The 23,350-nt window shown below is 63.8% G+C and overlaps 1 protein-coding gene across 1 annotated transcript; it reads left to right on the forward strand.

Annotated features, from left to right (window-relative positions):
• The first annotated feature begins 4,486 nt into the window (after positions 1-4,486).
• Positions 4,487-12,078, forward strand: NUF2 (NUF2 component of NDC80 kinetochore complex). The gene is made up of 13 exons (XM_056137784.1): positions 4,487-4,620; positions 5,363-5,437; positions 6,052-6,128; positions 6,313-6,374; positions 7,358-7,455; positions 7,897-7,970; positions 8,056-8,152; positions 8,575-8,637; positions 10,345-10,482; positions 10,782-10,922; positions 10,999-11,174; positions 11,728-11,863; positions 11,938-12,078. Exons 1-13 carry the CDS (start codon positions 4,498-4,500, stop codon positions 12,070-12,072), a joined length of 1,395 nt encoding a protein of 464 aa, XP_055993759.1. The 5' UTR covers positions 4,487-4,497; the 3' UTR covers positions 12,073-12,078.
• The last annotated feature ends 11,272 nt before the right edge of the window (positions 12,079-23,350 follow it).

Here is a 23,350-nt window from a genome sequence, read left to right on the forward strand (position 1 = left end):
GGTCCATCCAGTCCCTCGTCGGGACCCTGGTCTTGGAGAACCAGGAACTAAAAGGGCAACTGAGGCTTCAGCCAAGTAAATACGGATGCCCGGGAGTAAATATTATGTTGGAGTCAATTAACTCCCACGTTACCGAGCGTAGCATGAACGGTCCTCCTGTGTCATACAAAGAGGACATTGCTAAATAATGGTATAAAGGAAAGAGAAAGGGAATACAGGATTATTAGTGCCTGATGGAACAGGGTGTGCCTCTGGAGCACTGTAGTGGGAGTAGCTCACTAAACCTGCGTTTCCTTTGGGAGGAGCAAGGACGACCCAGTGTTACCCAACACCCACGAGGCGAGTCTCATTTCTGTCCCAAGCCAGGCAAATGCAGCTTCCCAGGCTCGACGGGACACTCCCGGCCGAGTCGCCAGCCGCCCTGACCACACTCCTACGCTCCAACCCGACGTCTTTAAGGCCGCAGTAAATGCAGCCGATTCCAGAACGTTCTGTCCCCTGATTAATTCTGGGTCCGGGAAATCGGCTTTGGCTCAACAGCGCGCCCTAGTGGTCACGCTGAGACGTGCTGCGTGAGTGGACGCTGGGCAGCTGTCCAGGGCCCGGCCCGTCCCCTCAAAGACTCCAAACACCAACCGAAAAGACGAACGAGCCTGGCACGTCCTCCTGGTTGCCCAAAGTCAACTTCAGTCCCCACTGGAGGGCGAAGGGCAGGCGGCATGTGAGTCCAGGGCGGACACACTAGTGGTCACTGCTGCAATTCTTCCCAGGGCTTCCGCCCAGTCCTCGCCACCACCGTCCACCTGCCCCCTGAGCGCCTGGGCAGCGAGTGCCCACGATTTTCCACTGGCCTGGGGTTCCGCTGGCTTTAAGAATCTGACGGGGTCGGAGCGACAGGACATCGGGGGAGGGCGCTGGCCTTGCACATGGCTAGCCAGGAGTGATCCCTGGCATCTCAGAGGGTCCCCCAGCCCGCCTGGAGTGAGCCCTGAGCACAGAGCTGGGAGTCAGCCCTGAGCACATAGTCTGGAGTCAGCCCTGAGCACAGAGCCGGAAGTCAGCCCTGAGCAAAGATTCCGGAGTTATCCCTGAGCACAGTCAGGAGTGAGCCCTGAGCACTGAACCAGGAGGCAGCCCTGAGAACAGAGCCAGGAGTGAGCCCTGAGCAGAGCCAGGAGTCAGCTCTGAGCACAGAACCAGGATTTAGCCCTGAACACAGAGTTGGGAGTGACCCTGAGCACAGAGCCAGGAGTCAGCCCTGAACACAGAACCTTTTTGATCTTTGAGCACAGAGTCAGGAGTGATCCCTGAGCACAGAGCTGGGAGTGATCCCTGAGCATAGAGCCGGGAGTCAGCCCTGAGCACAGGACCACGAGTCAGCCCTGAGCACAGAGCCGGGAGTGAGCCCCGAGCACAGAGCCGGGATTTAGCCCTGAACACAGAGTTGGGAGTGACCCTGAGCACAGAGTCAGGAGTCTTGAGCACAGAGCCGGGAGTCAGCCCTGAGCATCACGCACCCCTGGTGTGTCCCCTGATGGGTCCGGTGTGTGGGGGCTTCTACAACCCCTCGCCTTTGGGTCGAGCATCGACCCTCCTACCCCCAGCCCTGAGCTGGGGACTCCCGGCCCTGAGCACTGTTTGGGAGCAACCCCCCCCAGCAGTGCAGGCGGGAGGGAGCAGGAGCTGGGCCTGTCCTGGTGCCGGCCAGTGGCCGGGACAGTCTCGGCCACCTTGGGCTGGTCTGGGATTCGGCCCTGGCACGTGTCCGGCCCAGCGGGGAGGGGGGGGGGGTGGGGGTGGGGGGTGGGTGGCGGCGGGACCCCCAAGCCAGCGAGGGAGACCCCGGCCCGGCTCCTCCCGCACCTGCACGGCCCCTGAGGGGGGGTCAGCACCTGGGGCAGCGGGGGTCAGCTGGAGGCTCGGGGCATTGTCCACCTCCGCCCTTAGGGGGGCCGGACAGGGGGGCCGGACGGGGGGGGCGGGCAGGGGGCTGGACAGGGGGGCAGGACGGGGGGGGGGGCGGGCGGAGGGCCGGACAGGGGGCTGGACAGGGGGGTCGGACAGGGGGGCCGGATAGGGGGCCGGACAGGGGGCCGGACAGGGAGGCCGGACACGGGGGCCGGACAGGGGGGCCGGACAGGGAGGCCGGACACGGGGGCTGGACACGGGGGCTGCACAGGGGGGCCGGAAGGGGGTCTCGACACGGGGGCCGGACGGGGGCCGCGCACGCATCCCGGGCAGGTGGGCCGGCAGGACGGCCGGACACGGGGGCCGGGAGGTGCCTGGACACGAACCCCGGACCCGGACCCCGGCAGCGTCCAGCCGCGTCCGGCAGGAGCCCCCGGCGGGCGTCCGGGCCGCGCCCGCCCCGCACACGTGACTCCCGCCCCGCCCCGCCCCGCCCCGCCCGGAAGCCCGGGGCCCGCGCGCGTCACTTCCGGCCGCCGGGGGGGGGGGGGGCGGGCGTTCGGGCGGCCGCGCTCGGCCTTTTGGGCCCCGCCGGGCGCCGTAGGGGGCGGGGCGGGCGGGCGGCGCGGCGGGTTCGAACGCGCAACGGTCGGGCGGGAGGACGGGCGGGAGCACCGCGGTGAGCGCGGCGGGCGCGGGGCTTGGGGGGGCGTGTGTGTGTGTGCTTGTGTTTGTGTGTGCGTGCATGTGTGTGTATTTGTGTATGCGTGTTTGTGTGTGCGCGTGTGTGTGCGCGTGTGTGTGTGCGTGTGTGTATGCGCGTGTGTGTATGCGTCTGCTTGTGTGTGTATGCTGGTATGCATGTATATGTGTGTATGTATGTGTGTATGTGTGTGTATGCGTGTAATGCGAGTATGCATGTATATGTGGGTGTGTGTGCGCGTGTGTGTATGTGTGTGTATGCATCTGCTTGTGTGTGTACGTGTGTGCGTGTGTGTATGCGAGTATGCATGTATATGTGTGTGTATGTGTATATGTGTGTATGCATGTGTATATGTGTGTGTATGTGTGTGTATGCGCATGTGTGTATGCGTCTGCTTGTGTGTGTATGCGCGTGTGTATGCAAGTATGCATGTATATGTGGGTGTGTGTGCACGTGTGTGTATGTTTGTGTGTGCACGTGTGTGTATGTGCGTGTGTGTATGTGTGTGTGTATGTGTGTATGCATGTGTGTATGTCCATGTGTGTATGCGTGTGTGTATGCATCTGCTTGTGTGTGTACGTGTGTGCGTGTGTGTATGTGAGTATGCATGTATATGTGTGTGTATATGTGTGTGTATGCATGTGTGTATGTGTGTGTATGTGTATGTATGCGCATGTGTGTATGCGTCTGCTTGTGTGTGTATGCGCGTGTGTATGCGAGTATGCATGTATATGTGGGTGTGTGTGCACGTGTGTGTATGTGCGTGTGTGTATGTGTGTATGCATGTGTGTGTATGTCCATGTGTGTATGCGTGTGTGTATGCCAGTACGCATATATACGTGGGTATGTGCACGCGAGTGTATGCGTGTGTATGTGTGTGTGTATGCGCGTGCGTGGGTGTGTATGCGCATTTGCGTATGCATGTGTGTATGTGCATGTGTGCATGCATGTGTGTTTGCGCATTTGTGTGTGCGTGTGTATGCGAGTGTACCACGTATGTGTGCGTGTGTGTGTGGTCGCGTGTGCATGTTTGTGTGTGTCTGCGCAGGTGTGTGCATCGGTGCGTGCTCTCCCCCCAGACTGCCGCGACAGGACGCGTCGTCAAGCATACGGCGGGTTTGGCTGGTTGTTGGCGGCAGCGCCCCCCCCCAAGCGGCTCCTGAGCACTGTCAGGTGGGCACCTCCTGCCTTTTGCGAAAATCACACTCTTCCCCTTCGCCCTTCCTGCATGATTGTTCCCGGCGCGTCCTACTCGGGCCGGGCCAGCGCTGAGCAGGAGGCCAGCGGGACGGACGGCCGAGCCCGGGCCGGGCAGTGAGCAGCGGGGAGCGGCGGGGCGGGGTGGCCGGGAAGTCTAGTGGGCAGCGCCCTCAGCCGGGGACACGGGAGGGGCCGGAGGGAGCCAGGGATGAGGCCTGGAGGGTCCTGCCCGAGGAGAACGGCCGGAAAGGTCAGACCCAACGCTCGGGTGTGACCGTGACACCCCAGGGATGGGCGGCAGCACCCCCACGCACACGCACACACACACACACACACACACCAGCCTGTGCGTGCGCCCGGACTCTGAAGCCCGTGGCTGGAAGCGGTGCCGCCCTAGACACGCGTGTACGTCGCCTCTGCCTGGGGGGGTTCGTGCCCGGATCCTCCGCGTCAGACCCCCCAAGCGGCCGCCTCCCGCCCAGCTCGGAGTGGACGGACGCCTGGCTTGGTGTCTGCCACTCGGAGCAGTGGGGCGGGGAGTGACAGCCCTGCCCCGCCGGCAGGCGGACGGACAGACGGACTCTGCGGCTTCTCCTGGCGGCCGGGCTGGTGACCCCCGGCCCCCGACTCTGGGCCCGCAGCCGTGCCTGATCCCGGCCCCTCGTCCCCCAGGCCAGCCGGAGGCGATGGAGACGCTGTCCTTCCCCAGGTACAACGTGGCCGAGCTCCTGGTCCACATTCGCAACAAGATCCTCACGGGGGCCGACGGGAAGAACCTGTCCAAGTCGGACCTGTATCCAAACCCCAAGGTACGAGGGGCTTGCGGTGGGGTCCCGGGCCACCTCGGGCCACCGCGCCCACGTCCAGAGCCCTGTGGCGTGTCAGCGAACCCCCCCGTGATACGTCTGGGTTCATGAGAACGGACAAAGGACATATTAAAGAATATTCCGTTTTCCGGTGAGACGGCCCAGCGGCTGTTGCGGGGCCGTTGATTCGTGGGCCGGTGGCACGTGGAACCCAGCCCCCCGAAAACGTCTCTGGAAGCTCACAGATTAATATCCGGGGCTGGGCCCCCCGGGGGGGACGGCTGGCCGTGACAGGCGCCCGTCTCATTTCTTCCGTTATTAAACGCAGACACGCGCTCTCTCTGGACACAGTAAAACGGGTTGAATGAGGATGAGATCAGGGATGCCAGGCGTCCTTCCTCCCCGTGAAGGTGTCCAGGCAGCAAAACCGGGTTTGGGGCCCGCCCGGAGGAGTCCGCTGGCCTGGGAGAAAGACCCCGGAGGCCCCTTCCCGGGAAGTGTCCGCCCCCTGGGCTGTGTCCAGGTCACACCTAAGAGCTAGACGCCAGAGTGACGGGACACCGGCGTGCCGGTCCATCCCAGGCTCCCCGTCGGGTCCCCGAGTTCCTGCCAGGGGTCAGCCCGGGCCGTCCCCCAGTCCTCGCGTCCCCCAGGAGGCCACCGCCGTCCGCCTGCCCATCTCGGCTGCTCCGCGGGGCCGGTTCGGGGGTCCCGGGGGTTCCGCCGACCAGCTTCTCTGTTGCAGCCCGAAGTCTTACATGCCATCTACATGCGGGTGCTGCAGATGGTATACGGGACCCGGCTGGAACACTTCTACATGGTGAGTGGACCCGGCACGCGGCCGAGGCGGCCCCTTCTCCTTCCGGGCCTTTCCGGGGACGGACGGACGGATGGACGGACGGCAGATGGCATTTCTCTGGGCTCTCCCCGGCTCTGACCGCGGCCAAGGGCTTCGTTCCTCTGTAGAATGCTGCACGCAGACCACGAGAGAACATGTGTGAAATGTTTAGCCAGTCAGGGGTCACGTCACCGTCCTTGTGCGGATCCATCCCGGGCTCTGCAGAGGACTCAGCCCTGAGCACAGAGCTTGGAGTCCGCCCTGAGCGCCCTGGGGTGACCCCTTCTGCCTTTTTTTTTTTTTCTCTTTGGGTCCCACCCGGGGATGCTCAGGGCTGACTCCCGGCTCTGCGCTCAGGAATCACTCCTGGCGGTGCTCGGGGGACCCTGTGGGATGCCGGGGATCGAACCCGGGTCGGCCGCGTGCCAGGCCAACCAAGTCCCTCCCCGCCGTGCCATCGCTCCGGCCCCCTGCATCCTTCCCCCGAGTGCTCCCGGCGGGCGCCCTGGGCAGCGGCGTGGTGCCGGCGACCGCTCGGGGTGGGCGCCTGGCCCGGGGCCGCCTTGCCCACGGCCTCTCCCCGCCCCGCCCCGCAGCTGCCCGTCCGCTCGGAGGTGGCGTTCCCGCAGATCATGGAGGGCTTCCTGCCCGTCAGCAACCTGTCCCTGCACCTGTGAGTGGGGGCGGCTCTGCCGTGACGTCCGGGTGGGTCGGGGCGTCCTCAGTTTCCCCCCCGCCGCCCCGGGAGGGCCGCGGCGACTGGGGTCAGCGCACGGCCCGCCGTCCTTTGACCCTTAACCCGGGAGAAGCCCCCGGCCCGGAGGGTGGGTCTCCCACGCTCTCGCTTCCTCCTCCAGGGACTCCTTCATGCCCGTCTGTCGGGTCAACGACTTTGAGATCGCGGATATTCTGCACCCAAGTAAGTGACGCGCCAGCGTGGGGCGGCCCGGGGCGACGGGGCCCCTGGGGGTCCCGCGCTGGCGTTTCTTCTGCCTCCGTCTCCAGGGGAGCTGGTTTCGTCACGACTCTTTCTTGTCCTCTGCTTTCGTTTTAGGGCTGTACCTGGCGATACTCAGGGCTGACTCCAGGCTCAGTGCTCAGGGCTGACTCCCGGCTCTGTGCTCAGGGCTGACTCCCGGCTCTGTGCTCAGGGCTGACTCCTGGCTCAGTGCTCAGGGCTGACTCCTGGCTCTGTGCTCAGAAATCACTCCCAGCTCAGTGCTCAGGGCTGACTCCCGGCTCTGTGCTCAGGAATGACTCCTGGCTCTGTGCTCAGGGCTGACTCCCGGCTCTGTGCTCAGGGCTGACTCCTGGTTCTGTGCTCAGGGCTGACTCCCAGCTCTGTGCTCAGAAATCACTCCCAGCTCAGTGCTCAGGGCTGACTCCCGGCTCTGTGCTCAGGAATGACTTCTGGCTCTGTGCTCAGAGCTGACTCCCGGCTCTGTGCTCAGGGCTGACTCCAGACTCTGTGCTCAGAGCTGACTCCTGGCTCAGTGCTCAGGGCTGACTCTGGGCTCTGTGCTCAGGGCTGACTTCTGGCTCGGTGCTCAGGACTGACTCCTGATTCTGTGCTCAGGGCCGACTCCAGGCTCTGTGCTCAGGGCTGACTCCTGGCTCAGTGCTCAGGGCCGACTCCAGGCTCTGTGCTCAGGGCTGACTCCCGGTTCTGTGCTCAGGGCTGACTCCCAGCTCTTTGCTCAGGGATGACTCCTAGCTCTGTGCTCAGGGCTGCTCCCGGCTCTGTGCTCAGGGCTCACTCCCGGCTCAGTGCTCAGAGATCACTTCCGGCTCTGTGCTCGGAGCGCAGTGCGGATCTCAGACAGTCGGTCTGTGGCCCAGCGCGGGGTCCCTGGCGGGGGAGGCCGCGGCGCCAGGCGTGTCCCTCTGTCCCTCCCCCTCCAGAAGCCAAGCGGACCACCCGTTTCCTCAGCGGCATCATCAACTTCATCCACTTCCGGGAGGCCTGCCGGGAGACCTACATGGAGTTCCTGTGGCAATACGTGAGGCCGCGCGGGGTCTGGGCGGCGGCTCGCCCCCCGCACCCACGGGGGTGGCCCCGGGCACTGCCGGGTGTGGCCTCCGAGTTATCTGGGGGCCGCGGGCCAGGGGGCGGCCGCTCAGCTGGCCGTGGCGCGTCCGTCAGAATGCGTGGGCTCTGGCCTCGTGCTGGACGCTGCCCCTGTCAGTGACCCGGGGGCGGCTGTGGGGCCGGCCACGGGACCCCCCGTCTGCCGAGTGCGGGTCACGGTGTGGGCTGACCTGTCCACTCTCCGGGTGGGGGACCCCAGCCCCCACGCTCAGAGCCCCCCACCCCTGCCCATCTCCGCCGTCCTCTGTGTCCCCCATCGGAGGGCGGAGTGTGAGGCTGGGGCGGACGATCTGGGGGTCCCGCGTGCCCCGGGCGGGGGCGTCCCTGACGGGACCCCGCGTCCCCCCTGCAGAAATCGTCCATGGACAAGATGACTCAGCTGGAGAGCGCCCACCAGGAGGCGCTGCAGCGGCTGGATCGCCTGGAGTGAGCGGCCCAGGGGGTGCGGGGGGGGTGCGTGGGGGCGCGGGGTGGGGCGTGGCCGTGGGCCCTGACCGCGTCCCCTGCCCAGCTCGGTGCCCGCCGACGAGCAGGCGGAGTTCCAGCAGCTGTCGGACGACATCCAGGCCCTGCAGCGGACCCTGAGCCAGGACTTCCGGCAGAAAACGGTACCCTGGGGGGCCGGAGTGACAGCACCGCGGGGAGGGGCGTCGGCCTGGCACGGGCCGACCCGGGTTCGATCCCCGGCATCCCCTAGGGTCCCCTGAGCACCGCCAGGAGTGATTCCTGAGCGCAGAGCCAGGAGGAACCCCTGAGCATTGCCTTGCATGTGGCCGACCCGGGTTCGATCCCCGGCATCCCACAGGGTCTCCCTGAGCACCGCCAGGAGTGATCCCTGAGTGCAGAGCCCGGAGTCAGCCCTGAGCATCGCTGGGTCGAATCCAAAAAGCAAAAAATAAATAAATAAATAAAATAAAAAAAGAAAACCATACTTAGGCTTGGGGCCCGCTGGGGGCCCGCGGGTGGCCCCGGCTGTGTGTGACCGAGCACAGAGCCCGGGACACTGACGCAGTGACTGTCCCCTCCCCAGGCCGTGCTGCAGGAGGCGAACGCGCAGAAGAAATCGGACATCTCGGAGAAAATCAAGCGCCTGGTGAGCTCCGGGGCTGTTGGTGACACGGGTCGTCCTTGCTCCTCCTGCAGGGAGCGTGGATTGATGGGACTACTCCCACCACAGTGCTCGCGGGGCACACCCAATTCCACCAGGCACCAACGATCCGATCTTGCCGTTCTCTTTCCTTTACGTCCTTGGCCGTGGCTTGTCTAGCAACGTCCCTTTTGTCGAGACCCAGGGGGACCGTTCGCGCTGGGCTCTGTGACATGGGAGTTAACTGAGTCCAGAATTATCATTTACTCCTGGGAATTATTCACTCCCGGGCATCCCTATTTACTTGGCTGAAGCCTCAGTTGCCCTTTTAGTTCCTGGTACTCCAAGACCAGGGTCCCGACGAGGGACTGGATGGACCCAGGGCAAGCGGTGAGCTACCCTGCCATCGAAAGGGGACAAGTCAAGCCCCGTAAGTGACCCTCAGAGCATGGTCACAGGACAGACTCTGTCGTGACCCATAAAGAAGTGACTGAACAAGGACCCTGCTGGGGTCAGGAAAGACCCAGCTGGCCCGAGGACTGTGGTCTGGGATCTATGGCCAGACGCCCCCAGGAAGAGACACGCTTAAAGCTTAATATACGTCTTACTGCGTTCATAGAAAATGACTAGAAAGGGGCTGGAGCGATAGCACAGCGGGGAGGGCGTTGGCCTTGCACGCGGCCGACCCGGGTTCGATTCTCAGCACCCCATAAGGGTCCCCTGAGCACCGCCAGGAGTAACTCCTGAGTGCAGAGCCAGGAGTAACCCCTGGGCATCGCCGGGTGTGACCCAAAAAGCCAAAAAACAAACAAAAAAAAAACAAGAACAAAACCAAAATGACTAGAAATATTATAAGAAGTAATTTCACTGTGATTGAATGGATTACTAGCTGAGGAAAGGAGAGAGCAGGACACCCAGGACGAAATCCCGCCTTTGACCACATCTCCTAGTCATCTGGAGTGCGGAACCCTCAGATGAGCTCTTGTGCTGGAATTAATCCCCCCCTGTAGGAGTGACTTTTCCTCCGTTTGTTGTTACGACAATGTTCAAACCCACCCTTCGCGATTTCTAAATCCCTGTGCAGTAAGAGGGAACAGGGGACGAGAAATTCAAATTCTAAGAGGACAAAAACTGAGACTTGGGGACTTTGGGGTCTTTGAGCACTAGAAGGACTAAGATGACGATGATGGCTGGAAGTAGGACACGGTGAGACTCTGACGAGACCAGGAAGAAGATGTAACGAGGGAGGGGACCTTGGGGTCTACGGGGAGACTAGGATGGTGGCCTTGGATGACTGGGACCAAAATGACGCCTCTGGTTGCCCTGTAAGGGGGAGATCGGACCATACCAGGGAGGGGAGAGAAAGTCTCCCAACCAGCCTGGGCCCAGTTTCTCCGTTCCCTGGTCCCCTGGTCCTTCATCCACTGTCCCCGAGGGCCAGCCTGGGCCACCAGATACTCCGCCCCGCGTGTGCCTGCGTGTTTTTTAACTTTGAAACTCAGCACTTGGCCACGGGGCGCGGGCGGGCGTGGGGGCTGGCCGGCTGGGGCCTGGCCGTGGGTCGTGTGTCCAGGAGTGTGGCCGGGGGGGTCAGGCGGCCGGAGGGAAACCTGGGGCCTGGGCAGGGGCGTGGGGGGGAGGGGTCTGATTTGGAGACCAGGGAGGCAGCGCGGGTCTGTTATCATGGTCTGTCCCCCGTTCCCCGTCCCCCAGAACGAGCTGAAACTCTCGCTGGCGACCTCCAAAGAGCTGCAGGACAGTCTCAAGACCAAGATTGTCGATTCCCCAGAAAAGCTGAAGAACTTCAAGGAGCGGATGAAGGAGACGGTCCAGAAGCTCAAAGCCTCCCGGGTGCGTCCCCGCCCGCCCGCCCCTGCCAGATCGCCCGCCTGCCCTCGAGCCCCCGGCAGGACACGAGCTCGGCGTCCCCTCCTGGGCCTGGGCCTGGTCTGCGGTGGGTCGGTTCTGGGCCTTTCTCGGAGGCTCTGCCCGAGTGACCGCGGAGAGGCGGGGGGCCCATGCAGGGGTGGGGACCGCCACCCCAGGCCAGGCCGTCCGTCCCCTGCGCCCCCAATTCAGAGCGAGGCGGGGCGGGTGGGCGCGTCCTGGGCGCCCGCTGGGCTCCGAGCTGACCGGGCGGTGCCCCCCAGCAAGAGGTGATGGACAGGTTCGACGTGTACCGCGACTCGGTGGAGGGGCTGCCCTCGTGCCAGCTGGAGGTCCAGCTGTACCACAAGAAGGCCCAGGAGCTGGCGGACAGCAGGGACAGGCTGGCCCAGACCGCCAAGGAGGTGGGTGCTGACCGCCCGAGCGGGGGGACGGTGGGGCGCCCGCCCCCGCCCGGCTCACCGCGACCCCGGCCGCCAGAGCCTGACCCTGGAGGACCAGATCGAGAGCGCCCAGCTGGCCCTGAAGAAGCTGAAGGCCGAGGAGAGCGCCCTCCGGCGGCTGCTGGTGGCCAGGAAGGAGAAGCTGGCCACCGCCCAGCTCCGGATGACCAGGAAGCAGGAGGACGCCGAGGAGTACAAGCGCACGGTGCTCGAGTAGGTCGCCGGGCTCGCCGGGCGGGTCACCCGGGGTCACCGAGTCGGTCACTGGGGTCCTCGAGTAGGTCCCCCGGGGTCACCGAGTAGGTCACCAGGGTCACCGAGGTCCTTGAGTAGGTCACCTGGGGTCACCGGGTGGGTCACTCAGGGTCACAAGTAGGTCACCTGGGAGTTTTGGTTAGGTCACCTGGATTCCTTGGTAGGTCACCTGGGGTCACTGTGGTCACCTGGGGTCCTTGGTACGTCACCTGGGGTCATTGGGTAGGTCACCTGGGGTCACAGGTGGGTCATTCAGGTTCACCAAGTAGGTCACCTGGGTCCTTGGGTAGGTCACTCGGGGTCATTGGGTAGGTCACCCAGGGTCATTGGGTAGGTCATCTGGGGTCATCGGGTAGGTCACCCAGGGTCTTCTGGGAAGTCACCTGGGGTCATGGATCGGTCACCTGGGGTCCTCAGGTTGGTCACTTGGGGTCACCGGGTAGGTCACCAGGGTCACCGGGCAGCCCCCGCCCGGGCGCCCGGCGTGCCCTGAGCCGCGTGTCCGTGCCAGGGACTGCGGGAAGGTGCAGGAGAAGCGGGGGGCCGTGTGCGAGCGCGTGGCCGCCATCTCCCAGGAGGCGCAGCGCGTGCGGCTCAGCACCCAGCAGCTGCGGGACACGGCCGAGCGGGAGCGCCTCAAGGCCCGCGTGAGTCGGCGGGACGCGGGACCCCCGGCGGGACCCCGCCCCCGCCCCCGCTCACACGTCTCCCCCGCCCCCAGGAGATCTTCCTCAACCTCAAGGCCGGGCTGGAGAAGTACCACGAGGGGCTGGAGCGGGCGTCGGCCGAGGGGCGCCAGGCGCTGCTGGGGAGGGTGGCGGCGCTGAGGGCGCGGCTGTACCGGCCCGACAGCTGAGGGCCCGGGGGGGGCGCACGGGGGTCTCGGTGGGCACGCGGGTGCTTTTCTTTCCCCGGAGAGGACTCTCGCCTGGGATTAAAGTCGAGTCTCGCTTCACGTGTGTGTGCGTCTGCTCTAACTGCGTCTGAAACGTGCGGGTGTCCATGTACTCAGCACTCAGCACTCAGGACTTAACATTCAGCACCTAGCCTCACGCCACAGCCCCCACCAATGAGATTGTCACCTGTGGCCCCTCTGGGATACACCGGGGCCCCCCCAGGGGTCAGACGCCTTCGGCCTCCTGTTCCAGACCTGTCGCCACCACCAGGGGGCAGCACCTCTGTGAGTGACCGGGACACTAAGAGCGAGTCTGTCCTCCAGGGCCAGCCAGTTCAGGGCCAGGCGGGCCAGGGCGGCGGCTTCCAGCCCCAGGTCTGGGCCTGTCACCATCCCCACTAGCTGCCATTTCTCATGGGTGCTGTGGGCTCGGGCCGCAGGGATAGCTCAGTGGGCAGAGTACTCGCCTTGCAGTCCTGGTTCCACCGCCGGTACCACACAGGGTCCCCCTAAATCCCGCAGCAGGGACCCCTGAGAGCACCCCTGGGCGTGTGTCCAAGCCCCAGCCCCCAAGAATCCGCCACTGTGTTTCCTGGGAACGGCGGGGGCCACTTGGAGCAGGCGGCAGGATCCTCAGGCCCGGGCCCCTGGGCTCCACACTGCTGCCCCTCCTGGAGGTCCCGGGGACACGGGTGCTGGGGAGGGGCGGGCTGGGGGCCCGGGGCAGGCCTGGCACATGCTCCAGCCCTCTGAGCGTCCTCCGCCTTCAGAGTGACCTTCTGTGGGTCCCCGATGGCCACCCCCCCCACCCCATCCCCTGCCTGCCTGTCCGTCCCTCTGTCTGCAAAGCAGTAGGAACACAGGCCCGTGAGCGCGGAAACGGCCCCGGCCACGTGGCTGACGGGGACCCAGGCAGGGGTGCCAAGTTCAGAAGCGTTTTGGCACCCTCGGATTCTTAGGCGGACGGACAGACAGACCCCGGCTCTCGCTCGGGCCAGCCAGTCGCGTCTGCCCTTGTTCCAGCTCCCGGAGGCCGCACCCTCCGGCCTGGCTCAGCTCTGCAGGGGGGAGGCGGGAGGGGAGGACCTTTCTCCGCTCTCTAAAGAGGGGGGCCTGGAGCCCAGCGGCTCAACAAATATTACTCATGTCGGTGGCGAGAAGAAAAGGGACTTTTGAATGGGAAAAAAAAGGGAAAAAAAAAGGATCAGGGAAAGAAGAACACGGGCGGCATTGTTTGCATATCAGAAAAATTAATCTACATCGGAAGGTCTGCAAAAGTGCAATTCAGAGAGCCAGAGAATTAGGACAGCCCAGCTGAGGGTAATTTTCTAGCCAGTTAATTTAATTGCATAAATCATTCCTTTGTTAGCAATAAAGAGATATAATTGAAATGAGATTGCCTCCCGTTCCTATTCTCTAGGAGCTAAAGGAATTGATTCTGGGCAACGCTCCCTTCCAAATACCGGATCAGGCAAATTGCATTTACGTTTTTTAGAAAAGCGAAATTATTTTGCCGTAATATCGCGGTGGGTTTAATTAATTATAGATCCGCCAGATGATCTTAAAGAAATAATTTATTTAATGTCCTCCGAGCACAAGTTTGCCGTCGTGCGTGTGTCCCACCCCTGGCAGGCGCGATTCTGGGTTCTGAGGGCAGGACTTTGGCGGGCGGCTGTTTGGGGGTCCGCGCTCGCCCGTTCTCGTTGGAAATAAAGAACTCGGCTCCTTAGTTGCGCATGGTTTCACTGAACTCATTTGGACGGGCTGTATTCTAAAATCGCTACGGGTAATTATTTGCCGTCTCCGAACCTTTGGGATTGAAAGGGCCTATAATTGTCTGTTAAATAGGGGAGCAGATCAAAGAGGGGTCTGGGAGCAGGGGGGGTGCCCATCCGTCTGCGGGATGTCAGGGAGAGTTGGGAGCCACTGGCAGGGAGGGCGTCATTTTTATGGTAATGGGTTGGAATCTTTAAATGGGGTGGAGTCTGGAAGTTTCGCTCACTGGATGATGAGAATGGCCTAGCAGGGGGTACGGAGAGGACCCCACAGGGGTGGGGCATGGGAGATGATCCTGCAGGGGTGGGGCGTGGCGATGACCCCGCAGGGGTGGGGCGTGGAGATGACCCTGCAGGGGTGGGGCGTGGAGATGACCCTGCAGGGGTGGGGCTTGGAGATGACCCTGCAGGGGTGAGGCATGGAGATGACCATGAAGGGGTGAGGCGTGGAGATGACCCCGCAGGGGTGGGGCATGGAGATGATCCCGCAGGGGTGGGGCATGGAGATGACCCTGCAGGGGTGAGGCATGGAGATGACCATGAAGGGGTGAGGCGTGGAGATGACCCCGCAGGGGTGGGGCATGGAGATGACCCTGCAGGGGTGAGGCATGGAGATGACCCTGCAGGGGTGAGGCATGGAGATGACCATGAAGGGGTGAGGCGTGGAGATGACCCTGCAGGGGTGGGGCGTGGAGATGACCATGAAGGGGTGGGGCGTGGAGATGACCATGAAGGGGTGAGGCGTGGAGATGACCCCGCAGGGGTGGGGCATGGAGATGACCCTGCAGGGGTGAGGCATGGAGATGACCCTGCAGGGGTGAGGCATGGAGATGACCATGAAGGGGTGAGGCGTGGAGATGACCCTGCAGGGGTGGGGCGTGGAGATGACCATGAAGGGGTGGGGCGTGGAGATGACCATGAAGGGGTGAGGCATGGAGATGACCCTGCAGGGGTGAGGGGTAGTGTGGGGTGGTGGGGGCAGCGGGGCCAGGGGACACCCAGGCAGGACCCTCGCCCCCTGGGGTTCCCAGACTGCCCTGTCCAGCCTCAGGTGTCCCTGGACCCTCGTCCCCCAGGAAGCCCACAGTCAGCCGGGGGCCCCAGGATGCCCATGGGCGCGTCCAGGCACGGAGTGGCCACACCGTGTCCTCCCATGCCGCCCCTCTGGGACGCGGTGTGGACGGGAGTGGACGGTACGGCCCGGGCTGGTGACTGTCCACATGCACCGGCCGTCCGCAATCCCCTCTGTGGCCGCTGGCTGGACCCCGGCCCCCCGTGTCTCCCTCCTTGACCCGGGAAAGGGAAAATGCCAGGTTGGGGGTTTCAGGGTCTGACGGGGCTCGGGGTCACGGGGGTCGCCACGGCCTCGGGGCTTCTCATGGGGAGGGCTAGACCCCTGCCCCCGCCCGGGCCCTGCTCCCCCAAGGCCCCCCTGCCCCCTCCAGGCCCCTCCCCTGCCCCTGCCCCCACCCAGGTCGCCTGGCCAGGCCTTGGGCACCGAGTCAGCAGGATGCTTCTTTCGGGTCCAGGCCGCCGGAGCCGCCCACAGAAGTGCTGGCCTCAGCCGGGGCGCCGGCCGTGAGTGCTGAGCTGGGGCTCGCCGCAGAGCACCTGGCCCGGCTTACGGCCCCCCTGGGAGACCCCCAGTTCCTTAAACGCTGAGCAGCCACTTGCCGGCTCCGAACTAGGTCAGCAAACAGGGAAGGCGGACGGAGTTGGAGGGGGGCAGCCGGGCCTGGACACGGGGCACTGCGGGGGGGCTGGTCGGGCTGCGGGCAGGGACGGGGCGGCCGGCGGGGGTCCTTCCTGCGGGGCAGCCGACGAGGGTCCTTCTTGTGGTGCAGATCGCGAGGGTCCTGCCCGTGGTGGGCCCCTGGTGGGATCGTCCTGCGGGCCGTGGGCAGCTGGCGAGGGTCCTTCCTGCCGGACGGCTGGCGCGCCCACAGGCTTGGGGTCATCCAGCACAAAAGGCCGCCTGGACTCAGTCATGGCATGGCGGGAAGGCCTTCGCGTTGCCGGCGGCTAACCCGGGTTCGATCCTTGGCCCCCCATAGGGTGCCTGGGACCCCCCCAGGACGGATCCCTGCGCACAGAGCCAGGAGTCAGCTCCGAGCACCCCTGGGTGTAGCCCCCAAACAGAACAAAGCAACACGACAAAGAAACGGCCCCGGCCCTGGGTCCCGAATCCCAGGTTCTCTGCCCAGCGCCCGGCCTGCGTCTGTCCCTGGGGCCACCCGTGACGACTCAGCCCCTTCCTGCCCGAGTCTGCGTGGCACCGACCATCTGCCAAGGGCAGGTGGATGCCGGGGTCGGGGTGGGGGGTGTCCTGCCAACAGCCTCGGGAACTCGGGGTGCCGGACAAGACGTGGCATGAGAGAGCGAGACAGGGCACCCCCCTCCGGGGCACCCCCTTGTCTCGATCCCATCCGTGAAACCAGACACAGAGATTTCCCCGCTCTCGCAGGGGAGGAGGGAGACCCCCAGCCCCCCCAAACCACCACTTTGAGCAGAACCGATGCATCTTTTTAAAAAAAATTTTTTTAGCGGAGTGATAGCACAGCAGGTAGGGCGTTTGCCTTGCACGCAGCCAACCCGGGTTCGATTCCTCTGCCCCTCTCGGCGGTTTTCCCTAAATACCTCACAGTGGTTCACGGCATTTGATTGCATTTAATATTCCAACACCAAATCCCACCACCATGACACTTTCCCGCCACCCTATTTGGGATGTTTCCATCCCAAGCCCCAAGCCCCGTCCCAAAGCAGAACCGAAATAATATATTTTGTATTTAGGGAAAACCGCCGAAAATGCTACAAAAAAAAAGTTTCCAAAGGGGACACATAAAGATCATTTTTATTTTCGCTTTTGGGTCATGCCCGGCGTTGCACAGGGGTTACTCCTGGCGGTGCCCGGGGGGACCCTATGGGATGCCGGGGATCGAACCCGGGTCGGCCGTGTGCAAGGCAAACGCCCTCCCCGCGGTGCTGTCACTCTGCCTCCTGGGGCTGACGCATCTGAAGCCCCAAGCTGGCTCTTGTGACCATCTGCTTCCCGACTAGGACCAACATTGCCATGCGCGGCCACACACGTGGCCTCCAGCGCCGTGGCCTGTATACACTAAATCAGTGACTGGACATACATCATGCCACACCGGCAGCGGTCCTGGACTTCGCCGGGACAGTGATCAGCCAGGACCATTTCCCTAAGACAAGGCAGAGGGACTCGGAGCCTGGCTGGGGGGTCGCGGGGCGGACGGGGTCACTCCGGGTAAAAACTTCCGCCCACCTCTGCCTGCAGCACCTTAACTCAACGGGCTGTGGGTGTCACTCTGCCTCTGCTCTCAGACTCCGTGATTCTCCCCCTTCCGTGGCTCGTAATATTCCTCCCTCCCTCCCTGATGCATGACATGTTCTGCGGGATCCTGGCTCGCTCCCACCTGGTTATCCCCCGCGCCTCGGGGACCCCTCGCGCAGACGGATGGTAAAAGTTGCCACCAAACTCGAGTTTCGTTCTCCACGGCCCCCCACCGCCCCCCACGTGCTAATTTCTTTTATTTATTTATTTATTTAAAATTTTTTTTTTTAATTAGTGAAACACCACGAGGTACAGTTGTAGACTTACAAATTTTGGTGCTTGGGTCTCAGTTATACAATGATCGAGTGCCCATCCCTCCACCAGTGCCCATTTCCCACCACCACGAATCCCAGTATCCCTCCCACCCCCCATCCCCCCATCCCGCCCTGCCTCAGTGGCAGGGCATTCCCTTTAGTTCTCTCTCTCTTCTTTTGGGTACTGTGTTTTGCAAGAGAGGCACCGAGTGGCCATCATGTTCGGTCGAGAGTCTACTTCCAGCATGCTTCTCCCACCCTGGGAGGATCCTCCCAACACCCTTTACTTGGTGCTCCCTTCCCTACCACGTGCTAATTTCTAATAACTCTTGGGCTGGCGCACAATTGCCCACAAAAGCCACCCTCCTCCGCTCATCGCGCCGATCACACTTCATCATCCGGTCTTCGTCGGCGGCGGCGGCGGCGTTGGTGACAAGCCCAGGGTTAATTAAAACCAAGAAGACAATAAAATACACCTAATCAAACATTACAGGTACAGAAATCAATTAGCAGATTTCTCACACGTCGGAGGGGACCACAATGGGGCCGAATTCAAAGAAACTGTCATTCCTGTTACCTGCAGACGCTGTAATTAAATTTCTAATTGAGGCGAGTCTCCCCGGCGGCCCCGCACGACCCGCCCAGCTCGGAGCCGCTTCAAAGTGGGGTCCGCGGGGTCGGGGACCCTCGTTCTCCGCCCCCCTCCCCACCCGGGGCCGCTGTTCCACGTGGGAAACGGGAGGGGAGGGGAGGGGAGGCCGGCGTACACTGCAGCATGGCAGGGACTCGCGTGCGGGCGACGCGGAGACTTGAGCAGCTGCAGGACTCCTGGTTCCGTGTTCCAGGTGCAGCGGCTCCGGCTCGGCTGCTCGGCCGCCCCCCAGGACACCCCTGAGTGCACAAGCGCGCCGCCCCCCTGCCCCATCGCACTCAGCCCCCAGTCTCCCGTCTCGTCCTCAGGACTGACTCCCGGCTCTGTGCTCAGGGCTGACTCCCGGCTCTGTGCTTAGGGCTGACTCCTGGCTCTGTGCTCAGAGCTGACTCCTGGCTCTGTGCTCAGGGCTGACTCCTGGCTCTGTGCTTAGGGCTGACTCCTGGCTCTGTGCTCAGAGCTGACTCCTGGCTCTGTGCTCAGGGCTGACTCCTGGCTCTGTGCTCAGGGCTGACTCCTGGCTCTGTGCTCAGGGATGACTCCTGGCTCTGTGCTCAGGGATGACTCCTGGCTCTGTGTTTGGGGCTCACTCCCGGCTCTGTGCTCAGGACTGACTCCCGGCTCTGTGCTCAGGGCTGACTCCTGGCTCTGTGTTTGGGGCTCACTCCCGGCTCTGTGCTCAGGGCTGACTCCTGGCTCTGTGCTCAGGGCTGACTCCTGGCTCTGTGCTCAGGGCTGACTCCTGGCTCTGTGCTTAGGGCTGACTCCTGGCTCTGTGCTCAGGGCTGACTCCTGGATCTGTGCTCAGGCTGGCTCCTGGCTCTGTGCTCAGGGCCAACTCCTGACTCTGTGCTTGGGGCTGACTCCCCGCTCTGTGCTCAGGGCTGACTCCCGGCTCTGTGCTCAGGGCTGACTCCTGGCTCTGTGCTTGAGGCTGACTCCTGGCTTTGTGCTCAGGGCTGACTCCTGACTCTGTGTTCAGGGCTGACTCCTGGCTCTGTGCTCAGGGCTGACTCCCGGCTCTGTGCTTGGGGCTCACTCCAGGCTCCGTGCTCAGGGCTGACTCCTGGCTCTGTGCTCAGGGCTGACTCCTGGCTCTGTGCTCAGGGCTCACTCCCAGCTTCATGCTCAGGGCTGACTCCTGGCTCTGTGCTCAGGGCTGACTCCTGGCTCTGTGCTCAGGGCTCACTCCAGGCTCCGTGCTCAGGGCTCACTCCAGGCTCAGTGCTCAGGGCTCACTCCCGGCTTTGTGCTCAGGGCTCGCTCCAGGCTCTGTGCTCAGGGCTCACTCCTGGCTCCGTGCTCAGGGCTCACTCCTGGCTCTGTGCTCAGGCTGGCTCCTGGCTCTGTGCTCAGGGCTGACTCCTGACTCTGTGCTTGGGGCTGACTCCCCGCTCTGCTCAGGGCCGACTCCTGGCTCTGTGCTTGAGGCTGACTCCTGGCTTTGTGCTCAGGGCTGACTCCTGACTCTGTGTTCAGGGCTGACTCCTGGCTCTGTGCTCAGGGCTCACTCCCAGCAGGACTCAGAGGACCCTGGGGGGTGCTGGGGATTGACTCAGGGTTGGCCGTGTGCGAGACCAGCGCCCTCCCCTTGTGCCGGGGCTCTGGGTCCATCCGTACTTGTTGCCGTGCAATTATACAAGCCCCCAGCCCCTGACCACACAGTCCGCGACTGACCCCTGGGTTCCTGCACTGGTCACCCACTTCCTGCCCCGACCACACGGTCTCCGCGCTGACCACAGTGCCCAGGCTGACCGCATGCCCGCCTGCGCTGGCCAGGGGCTCTCTGCACCCAGCACGAGTATCTCCTTGCTGTGTTTGAAGCGGCCACTCCCTGACCTCCCAGCTGGCCCCTTGTCACTGTCCAGGCCCTGCTGAGTCCCTGCCCCCACCCGCTGGCACGGGGGCTGGCCGGTCCAGTGTCCCTGGCACGGAGAGCGTGTGTCCCTCCCCCCATCCTGGGAACGGGGCGGCTGTGCCTTGTGCTTCTGTGTGTGTGTGGGGGGGCCCTGCACCCCTATTGCCCCCCGGAAAAGGGGAGCCCCCCGCCCCACCTGCTCCCGGGGCCCTGCCAAAGATTCGCCGGGACGTCTGGGAAGGCCCCAGAGCGTCCAGAGAACGTCTCTGCAGAGACGCGAGTTCTCTGGCCTCCAGAGCTGCAGGCGGTGGTGGGGACGGGAATGGGGGGGGGTCCCCAACTTTTGTTCCTGTCCCTGCGTGCTGAGCTCCCGCCAGCAGGGGGCACTGTCCACTTGGAAATGACCTAACCCAGTTCCCGCCTTCCTGAGGGGTCCTGGACGGCTCTTTCTCCCTCTCTCCTCCTCTCCCTCCTCCCTGGGGCATCCTCCTCCCCTCAGCGCCTGTGGGATGTGCCCCCCATCTGCAGGCCCCTCCCTGACCCCCACCTCTCCACCCCCCATGGCCTGTGCAGGGAACTGAACCCCCAGGTCGGGGGCCCTGCTCTGTCACCCTGAGGTCCAAAATGGGGTGTCGGGCCCCAAGACTGAGTCCTCGCGTGAGCTCCTGCTTCCAGGGCCTGGAACATTCCGTGGGCCAAGAGGTCCCGGGGCCCAGTGGGCCAGAGAAGGGGGGTCTGTGCCTGCACCCAGGGGCGGAGGTGGGGGTCAGCCCTGGGCAATCGGGGGCTCCCTACGGACCCCGCGAGGCCAGCCACTGGGCGCAGCGGGGCAGGGCAGGGGCTGGACGAGGCTGGACAGGGACTCCCCAAGGGGACGCTGACCCCAAAGTGCTCCTGCCCAGGGCGGGCTGTGGGGGACAACACCTGAGTGTCCCCAGCCAGGAACGGCACCTGGGCCTGCACCCCCCTGTCCCCAGGCCCGTCAGATCCATGTGCTGGCCACACGCATGTCCTGCATGTCCACGTGATGTGTCCCCACATGACCCCAAGTCCTGGCACGTCCATATACATGTCACTCCCATGTGACTGCCATGTCCTGCCATGTTCACGCATGTCCCCACACACGTGTCCCCTACATGTCCCCCGTGTCCCTACACGTGTCCCCCATGTCCCTACACACGTGTCCCACGTCCATATACATGTCACCCCCATGTGACTCCCACATGTCCTGCCATGTTCACACGTGTCCCCACACACGTGTCCCCTACATGTCGCTTGTGTCCTCACATGTGTCCCCACACGTGTCCCGTGTCCCTACACACGTGTCCCCCACACACGTGTCCTCCCAAAGTGTCCCCTACCCACATGTCCCCTACATGTCCCTTTGTGTCCCCACACACGTGTCCCCTACATGTCGCTCCGTGTCCCTACCCACGTGCCCCCCACAAAACCCTACAAGTGTCCCTCTTTATCATCCGGTCCATGGCGTCAGCGGGTGTTCTGAGTTCTAGAATGTTCTAAGGCGAGTGGAGGGAGGAGGAGAGGGTCCCACTCTGCCCTGTCCCTTCCCCAGCCTGAGGCCGTGCCGGGGGCGGGGTGGGGGTGGGCACCCGGTTGCAGAGACGCCCCGAGGGGCTCCGGGTCTTGGACCAGCCAGAACCGCACCTGGGCCCCTGGTTGGTGATCGGGCCGTGCAGGCGCGGTCAGCAGTGGACAGACAAGGCACCGGGCAGACGGGGCGGGCCGAGGCGTGTGAGCGAGCCCCCCCCGCCCGCGACCCCCTGAGTACACGGCGGCTTTGTGCGGGCCGGCCCGGCTCCCGCTCTGGATTCCGCATTAGCCCGGGAACAAAGGCAGCGGCGGAGCCCGGGGCTAATCACAGCGGGGATTTACATTTCAATGCTGCCTGGGGGCCCTTTCCCCCCAATTTCCCTAGCTGGGAAGGCCGGGCCTGCCGGTCCCGGGGTCCCCCGTCTGGGCCCGGGAGGGAGGGCGGATCGCGGCGACACCACGGCCGGCGGAGATTTATGGGGGCGTCCGCCCGGAATTTATTCCCCGGGAATCCTATTTATTTTATTGATGTTTATAAGCTGCAGCATTTCCAAGTCCAATGACATCTGCAGAACCCCCAGAAGGGCGAGTTCTGGTGTGCCCGGGGCCGAGCGGGGCGGGGGGGTCCCTGCTTCCCCCCACGCCCCCCTGTCCCCCCAGAAAGGGGGTCCCACGCCGCCTCCGGGGAGGGGGTTCCCCGCTGGGGAATCAAACCTTGGCCTCGAGAGGTTCATCCCCCAAATCACAGTTGCTTCTTGAGGGCAGGAACGCAGGAGACAAAGACAAAGTTGCCCCCGGCGGCGGCCGTGGAGCCCGGCCCCGGCCTGCTCTATCCTTGCCGGGCGGGGGGCCAGGAGGGGGGCACTGCCAGGCAGGACTCAGCACCCCCTGTCCCGGGAGCCTCTAGGCTTTCTTTGGCCCCTTTGCTGGCTGGCAGAGATCGAGAGGCCGGAGAAGGATGCAGGATGGTGGGAGTCGGTGGGGGAGCACCTCCAGGAGAGGCAATCCCAGGGGTCTGCCTGGAGGGGGCGCACGAGACAAGGTCGGGAGACAGAAGTGGGAGGAAGATGCCCAGACCTGGAGGGCGGAGGGGGCCCGGCTGTGGGGGGCGCGGGTGGACAGAAGAACCAGGAGCCAGGAGCAGAGAGGGCCGCCGGGCTGGGATGGGCAGAAAAGGGGGTCGGAGGGAAGGTGGGTGACAAGCCCCTGATGCTTGGCATCCTGGGTATGGTCTGGACCCGAAACTCCTCCCTGTGTGCAGTGTCCTGCTGTGGGCGAGTGAGGGGTCAGGCCAGCAGGGCTGTGGGTCTGGGCGTTCCTGGGGCCTGGAGAAACCAGAGGAGGGGTCTCAAGCCCTGGGCGTCCTGGGGGGGGGGCTTCGCTGAGTGCCCCCCCCACCCTGTGGGGCTACCCCCGGCCTGTGAGGGCCACTGCAGCGGCTCGGAGGCAGACAACTCCGGCCGCAGGAGCCGTTCTGACATATTTCATCCGCCACAGTGACGATTAAATTGTAAATATAAATCCGTTATAATTAGTTACAATTAAATCACAATTAAACTGCGATCACAATTAAATTTAATCACAGGGACACTGTGAGTGTGTTGCTGCGGCGTACACATCAGCCTTGCCGACGTTGCCGACGCGCTGACCCTTCCACCGTCCTGGTTTCCCGTTCTCTCCCGCCAGGAACACTCCAGGCCCGGGGTCAGCGCGGCCACTTCAGGCCGAGGCAAGGGAGACGGGCTTTGCCGCTCATGCAGGGCACCGACAGATGCGGGTGTCACACTTCTGCGGTGT

The sequence above is a fragment of the Sorex fumeus genome, unplaced genomic scaffold (genome assembly GCF_029834395.1).
Source record: "Sorex fumeus unplaced genomic scaffold, SorFum_2.1 ptg000127l, whole genome shotgun sequence".
Classification (NCBI taxonomy): Eukaryota; Metazoa; Chordata; class Mammalia; order Eulipotyphla; family Soricidae; genus Sorex; species Sorex fumeus.